Source organism: Triticum aestivum, chromosome 2D, assembly GCF_018294505.1.
Source record: "Triticum aestivum cultivar Chinese Spring chromosome 2D, IWGSC CS RefSeq v2.1, whole genome shotgun sequence".
Taxonomy (NCBI): Eukaryota; Viridiplantae; Streptophyta; class Magnoliopsida; order Poales; family Poaceae; genus Triticum; species Triticum aestivum.
Window position 1 is genome coordinate 14,770,146 of NC_057799.1, and position 7,602 is coordinate 14,777,747.

The 7,602-nt window shown below is 47.7% G+C and overlaps 1 protein-coding gene across 1 annotated transcript in view; it reads left to right on the plus strand.

Annotated features, from left to right (window-relative positions):
* Positions 1–3,696, plus strand: part of LOC123055499 (ethylene-responsive transcription factor 15-like) — a 44,806-nt gene extending 41,110 nt beyond the window's left edge. Inside the window, exon 3 of the mRNA XM_044479499.1 lies at positions 2,870–3,696. Within this exon, the coding sequence (XP_044335434.1) occupies positions 2,870–3,696 (827 nt within the window). The remainder of the gene's footprint in view (positions 1–2,869) is intronic.
* Positions 3,697–7,602: the final 3,906 nt, after the last annotated feature.

Consider the following 7,602-nt stretch of genomic DNA (forward strand, 5'->3'; position numbering starts at 1 on the left):
CCGCAACACCTGGCGGCATTGCTACCCCCCACAGGTACCCCGTCCTCTCTAACCCTCACACAGACGACCGCCGGGTCAAGCCCTTTGACTTTCGCCGGACGGGGTTTGACCGGTGGACCTTTTCACCTGGTTGTCATAGTCGAGCCCATAGCTACACCCCAACACCGTCCCGGCCCAACCCACCCCAAGATTCCCTCTGTGTCGGCCCGACGTGGTCGTTTCCCCCCTCCGTGACACGGCGGCAGCGACGCCCGTGAGGGGGCACACCCCGGAGCCGCGTGCCAGGTGCCTATGCCTACCACCACGCTTCCACAACCGTAGGAGGGCCCACCGCAACACGTGGCGGCATTGCTACCCCCCACAAGTACCCTGTCCTGTCTAACCTCTCCGTGACACGACGGAAGCAAGGCCCGTGTGGGGGGGCAATCGATATATATGTTTTCTGTACATATGGCACATTTAAGTTAATGAAATTAGTTTTGCAAAAAAATAAAAAATAAATGAAATATTAAAATATGATTAGAAATATATGCCTACAGCAAAGCCGTCGGCATAGCTACGGCCACGGAACGGTAGAGCCCTGGATCGATGACGTGGCTTAGGGCGGGGATCGATGACGTGGAAACATCCATGGGCCAGGCCTATCCCGATGGCTAGGCCGTCGGCATAGATTTGCCACCCCATGGACCGGCGAGCGACGCGGATCGATGACGTGGCGGGCGACGCGGATCAATGACGTGGGAGCTATGCCGATGGCCACCGTTAGCCGGTCGGCATTGTCTGACGCCGTCAAACGGCCGTCTCCGCCCGGGTAGCCGGGCCCACGTGCTATGCCGACGGGCTCCTCTATGCCGACGGCCTGCATAGGCATATTTCTCGCGATGCCGACGGCTGAGCTATGCCGACGTGGGCCGTCGGCATAGATGGATATACGCCGACGGCTTTTCTACGCCGACGGCTTAAGCTGGCCGTCGGGATAGCCAATCTATGCCGACGGGGGCCGTCGGCATCGCCAGTTATTCTGGTAGTGCTAATACGGCTAGGGGTGCAAGTTTTTCTTTTACTTTAGCAATCAATTAGAATTATAAGGGATAAAGCCATAAACGGACGATTCATGCCGTATTTTTGAATTTTTTGGTCAAACAGTTTTTGTTCTTTGTGTCAACCAAGACGAAGAAGGGGAGTTTCTTCTTTTTCTGACTAAGAACATTGAGATTGACTATACCTAGAGAGAGAATTCATGGAGCAAGAACAAGGAAGTCAATATATATGTGCAGTCAACCGAACTTTTATAGCTGACCAACGGTTCTACATAGATGCCTTCAAGTTGAGCAAGTAGGATATATATATACAGGCCCATAATAGGTAGGGCGAAATTTGCACTTCCACATAATAATGTAGTAGAGTCCTTGATTTAGTTTATCTATATATTGGGTGTACACTTGGGGCTTAACAAATTCGAAAGTTATTCTAGTTGACTGCTGGATTTAATAATCCACCAGCAGCTGATGAGAATGTATCGATCCAGTATAGCATTGTCCAGGTGAACCTGAGAGAGATGGTACTGCTAGCATCATTTAATTTGTTTTCTCCAGGGTGGTTTACGCCATCGGTGACGGCACTGGCTCGACTAGGGGCGGCCGGGAAATAGGGTGTGTCGTCAGAGTGAAAAGTTGAGAGGCTGCCGGCGCCGGCTGTCCACATCACCCCGAGCCATCTCCGAAGCTTCTCCGGTTCTCGTCGACCTCGTCTTGTCTAATTTTCAGGAGGTCTTAGTCCCGCGATTAGCTGGAGTGAGAGCGACCTCAGTAAAGTAGTTGTGGAATTGGCAAAACTATATTGGCATTACTCAACTGGAAAGGCATCTATGTAAACAAAAACTACGATGATGACTGCTTGACCTAGTCTCGTTTTTGTGTGTGTGGAGAATGACCTATGAATTTATTTAAATTTCAAAAAAATCACAGGGACAATGCTTCGTATCATAGATTCATGAAATTACAAAGTAAGTCTTATAACTAAAAATTACCGTGAAATTTCACAAAATCATCTTCTTCATGGTACCAATCTTTCCAACATGAAATACTGCTAATGCTTTAGTAAAATGAGTGCAGTCAGATTGAAGCAACGGCACCGCCCCTCGTACATCTGCATGAACTTGACTAACTTCGTAGGTTTCAGAAACCCTCTTGAGTTGCCCATTCAACAGGAAGCCGTGCATGAGGGTTTAATATACTTGGGACAGGGATATCTCCTAAAAGTACATGAATGTCGTAGAACCACAAGATCTTCAATAGAACGCCAAAGCACAACGCTGAAGTCACAATGGATCACACCAACAAAAGCGATAGAAAACAGTAACATAAACTCATCAGATACACATGAACGAATCTGAGAGGACATTAACCTAGTGTCCACAAGGTCGGATACACCAAATCTGTAGACACACAAACGCTCTTGCTCTGTGGCACCGCGCAGCAGTAATACTTTGCATGATCATGATTAGGGGCAAAATTCTCTTGCAGAATTTAGAATAGATGTTGCGTGGCTTGATGTATGCTTCATTCAAAATAAACATGCATGTGTCACGGAATCGAGCCTGTGTCCACCAGCAAACAAAAGCTACGTCAACGCTAGGAGGTGACGCCCATGAGGCTTGTCTTACTGAGCCGCCCTACGTCAGTGAGCGGCCCCTCCCCCTTCAGTTGAGGCACTGCCCCAAAACCGAACACACACTTTCCGGAGAAAACGACTCCCCCACGTACGCATTACCAATTTTACTTGTCATTTTTAGAGCTGATCATTGGCGGAAGTGGCACCGTCCTGGTACTCCTATTTGTCAACACAAAATTTCCTTCTAATTTGTCAGACCTCAAGACCTCAAGACTTGATTCATTTCCATCCCAGCTGCTCCTCAATCACGGTGATATGTACTACTGCACCGGCTGTACTGATCCCTCCTGCTCCTCAATCTCATCGCTGGGCTCGTTTCCATCCCACGACTTGAGGAGCGATGATATGGCTGAAACAAGGCTGCAGAACTCAGCAGGCTTGGCCGCCCGCGCCGGCGCCGCTCCAGCTTCTTGGAATCATTTCCAGGCCGGACGCATGGGCGCCGCTGCTAATAGTAATCCCTCCTCCAGCTCCTCCTCCTCCTTCTCGTCCTGGGACTCGTTTCCCTCCGACATGAGCAGCGACGAGACGGTTGGCGCTGAAACGAGTCCTCGGCCCAAGAAGCGAGCAGCGTCGGCTGCGCCTCCGTACATCAGCGTGCGCGCGCGGCCGTGGGGGCGGTTCGCCGCCGAGATCCGTGACTCGACGCGGGGCGGCGCGCGGGTCTGGCTGGGCACCTTCGGCAGTGCGGAGGAAGCTGCGATGGCATATGACCAGGCGGCGCTCTACTCGCGGGGCGCGGCCACGACGCTCAACTTCCCTCTGGAGCGCGTGCAGGAGTCGCTCTGCGTCCTCGGCGCCATGTCTACGGGCATGGACGGATCGCCTGTGCTGGCGCTCAAACGGCGCCACTCCAAGAGACGGTGGCGCAACAAAGCCGAGATAGCGAACGACGCAGCGACGGCCAGGATGAGGAAGAACAAGACGATGGCCATGCAGGAGCGGCCCGTCGTGGAGCTGGATGACCTCGGCACCGACTACCTCGACGAGCTTCTTAGGATTACCTGTGGTATAGCTTACTAATAACACTATCAAGAATACTACACGTAAGGTTGTTCTAGCTAAGCTTGGGAAGCGTACTTGTGTGAATATTTCTTGTTTTTTCTGGTTCCCATGAACTTTGTGGATTTCTGTGATGATTTAATGAGAAGAGTTGTCTTCATGCACCCTTAGAGCAAGTACAATAAGCTTATGTAAGCATACTATAAGACTTTAATATTATTTTTCTGCTGACATGGATGGAAGAGAGGAGGAGCCAGCTGCGGCACGTGCTCCAAGGCACTATGTACGAGTGAAAGGTGAGCCATATATTAATAAAGTAACACATCTTTATATCTAATTATTGTACTTGCCGGCTATAAGCTTGATTTTAAATGACTTGGCAACATCATATAACCATCAGGTTGGTTGTATTATTTAACCATGCTCTTAATCAGCTCGCCTTCTCCTTCATTTTTTTTCTAAAAAAAGAACAATGTTTTATTAAGAATTAAATGCACTGGAGGTCCTACAACTTTTGTGAGGGTGTCACTTTAGTCCCAATTCTTTCAAAATGCACCTTTAGGTGCTAATTCTTTAGTAAGTGGTTCATCCGAGGTCCTTTTTTCATGAGCACTCGCTGACCTGCCCGCGTGGCGCGTTGACCCATGCCACGTCGACTAAGGGCCCAACCGTGAGGCAAGAAAAATACACTGGAGGTCCTAAAAGTTTTTGCATACTGTCACTTTAGTGCTACTTCTTTCAAAATGCACGTTTAGATTCCAATTCTATAGCAAGTGGTTCACCTGAGGTCCTTTTTTGTATGATCATTCACTGACTTGCTTGAATGATGCGTTGACCCATGCCACGTCAACTTTGAGGCCGCTGAGGTTGCTCTTTTATTTACAGAAAGTCCCTTGTAAACCCCCCTGTTGACATTTCCCAGCCCCTACCGAATCTCTCTCTCTCTTTCTCTTCCCAGCAAACTCCTCGGCAGGGAAGCGGGCAACAAAGAGGAGCGCTGCAGCATCATCGGCGGCACTGCCTCCTCCACAAGCTCCTACCACCTAACCTCAAATTAGAGCAAGCGGTTTGAGAAACTTAATGAAACAATGCAAATCGAACTAAATTGATGCCTATGGCTGGTGATTGTGGCAGAGTAGAGGAAATCACATAGCTACAGGACGATAGCGGTGAAAAACTTAGGGCTTTTTGCAATGTTCCTCATCTGCTAGTGACCTAAGTTGATGTGGCGTGGGTCAACGCGCAACGAAGCAGGCCAGCGAAGAATTGTGCAAAAAAGGACCTCGGGTGAACCACTTATTATAAAATTATGACCTAAACGTGCATTTTGAAAGAAGTAGGACTAAACTGACACAGCCTAGAAACTTTTAGGACCTCCAATGTATTTTTCTTGACATGCAGTTGGGCCCTCTGCGACGTGGCATGGGCCAACATGCCACGCGGGTAGGTCAACGAGCCCTCGTGAAAAAAGGACCTCGGGTGAACCACTTACTAAAGAATTAGGACCTAAAGGTGCATTTTAGAAGAATTAGGACTAAAGTGACACCCCGATGAAACTTTTAGGACCTTTTATTAACTCATAATGCTGCATTGAAATAATACAAATACATTAAGCATGCACCCTCATGAGTAGTATTCATGCATAAAACATAAACCCACACACAAAAGAAAGACGACAAAAAACATGACATTCAGAAGTCCCATCAAAGTGAATTGCAACATGCAACAACCATTGACATTAACGACTACTAAGGACAACACCCAGACAACAAGAAATGTGCTTCAACAAAGAGGCCTTCAAGAAGGGAACAATGTGCTTTCGTCGCCGTTGCCAGATCCATTGACAGGAAGCTAGATCTTGGGTTTCCCTAGAGAAGTATGTGCAAACTCTAAAGAATGCCTCCAACAAGGGAATAGTCGAAAACACCACCAATGCATGTTAGACCTACAGTTTCCAAAGTTGGGTAGAATGCCCTATGCTTAAGAGCACCACCAAACTTAAGTCACAATGTATTGTCACCCTCACTTTTAGAGGAAGATGTCATTGCTACAACCCTGTTCAAGAATTCGTCTCATTAACTAGGTAACTTGCTGATTAATCCCTACTTGTAGGGTCATCGAGTAGCCGATAAACTGGTAAATTGTCTGATGAACTGATTAAATGGCTAATTAATTTGCCGATTATCCTATTAATCCCCTACTCTCCAGCCAACCGAGCAACTACTAGTTAACGATTTCCTCAACAATGGCTACAAGTCCGATTGCCATACCTCAGTAGTCGTACACACTCACATACCTGATGTATACATCGCCACTCAACGAGACATACCACAGATACGAGGAGCAAAATGGAGCATGTCAGTGATTGGATGCAACATACAAACATAAAGGCGCTAGTGCCGCCAAGAGCCCACATGGTGCCATTCGACAACCCTGCCCCGCCTTGACCGAAGTCATCCTGTGGCAGCTGACGACACGACGTTGACCATTCATGTTGGCAAATTTGACAAGGAGGCCTCGTCAGGCCCCACCACCTGTCGCCCGCACTCGCATCATCCAACTTCTACCGCATGTCTCATATCCATCATCATCGTGCAAGAGTATCCATGTGCCACACACACGTTGACCCATGACCGTCGCACACCTTGTGTCCACCGTTAATGTGACACTCTTGCCACCATTGCATGACCAGGCGCCCCACCCCCAGATGTAGGGCGGTTGTGGCCACCCACGTAGGCTAGATCAAACGGGGCCGACCTTCATCATCGACCAAATCACTACAGCATGTGCCACGCACACTCCTGCTGCCACCCCTTGGTTGCCCCCATAGATGGTGGAGACAGCGGACCACCTACAACTGCAACACAACCCCTCAGTGTGGCATGAAGTGCTCTCTTGGTGCCACTCTACTGCTACATTACCACGAGGAGATGAAGATTTTCTCTACTAGTGGCTACTTCAACCTAATTAGCTCCTACCGGCCTCGAGAAAGGTCTAACTTCCCTCTCCTAGTGGCTTTGGAAACATCAAAACAATTGCATCTTCAATGGCGTGTGCCCTTAGGAGGATCACCTCGTGCATATCATCCAATTGGAGGTGCATTTCTGGGCAAGGGCAGACGCAAAGGGAATGGCCGTCCTTCTGGTAAGGTCTCCGAGTTTACTTTTTTGGGCCAAGAAACCTCTTCGACCCACTCTTTGGGCCAGTGAAAAGATATTCATACCTTTTGCGTATTCGAATTCCAGAATCAGATATCTCACTCGTAATACGATGCCGACACCAGTAAGCTTAATAAGCGACTCGAAATGTGGCCTGCGTACCCCGCGGGAACAATTTCAACTTTTATAACTTTCAAAGCATCGTAGAGAGACGGTCGGGTAAAGGTTAACTCAGAAGTTACTAACATGGTAGATACCTTTCGGGCAACCACCCCTTAATTTCGTGTACTGGCGGAGCTTGTGTATGAATCATGTTGAACTATGGGAGGTACATAACTTAGGGCATGGATAGAGTGAGTCAAGAGAAGAGTACCTAGGGACTTCTAGGGCCCGCATCCGGCTGTGTCAAAGTAGCTAGATAAGAATAAGGATGAGCAGATTATATTTGGTATCATGTCTTAACTAGAATATATGTTTCATTGTTCGCTAGGAGATCATGTCGTAACTAAAATATATGTTTCATTATTCACTAGGGGATCATATTGTAACTATAATTTGTGTTTCATTGTACACTAGGGGACCATATTGTATCATGCCTAAAATAGAAGGCTTTCCATCGAAGAAGACTAAGATTAAGTGACAAAATTTAATACATCCAACATTAAGTGCATTGTGTGATAAAATCAATGTCACTCGTGGCATTTTTTAAATCATATTCCCATCATCGTGGTTTTGTAGTTATGAAGTAACTAGAAAAATACTTATTTCA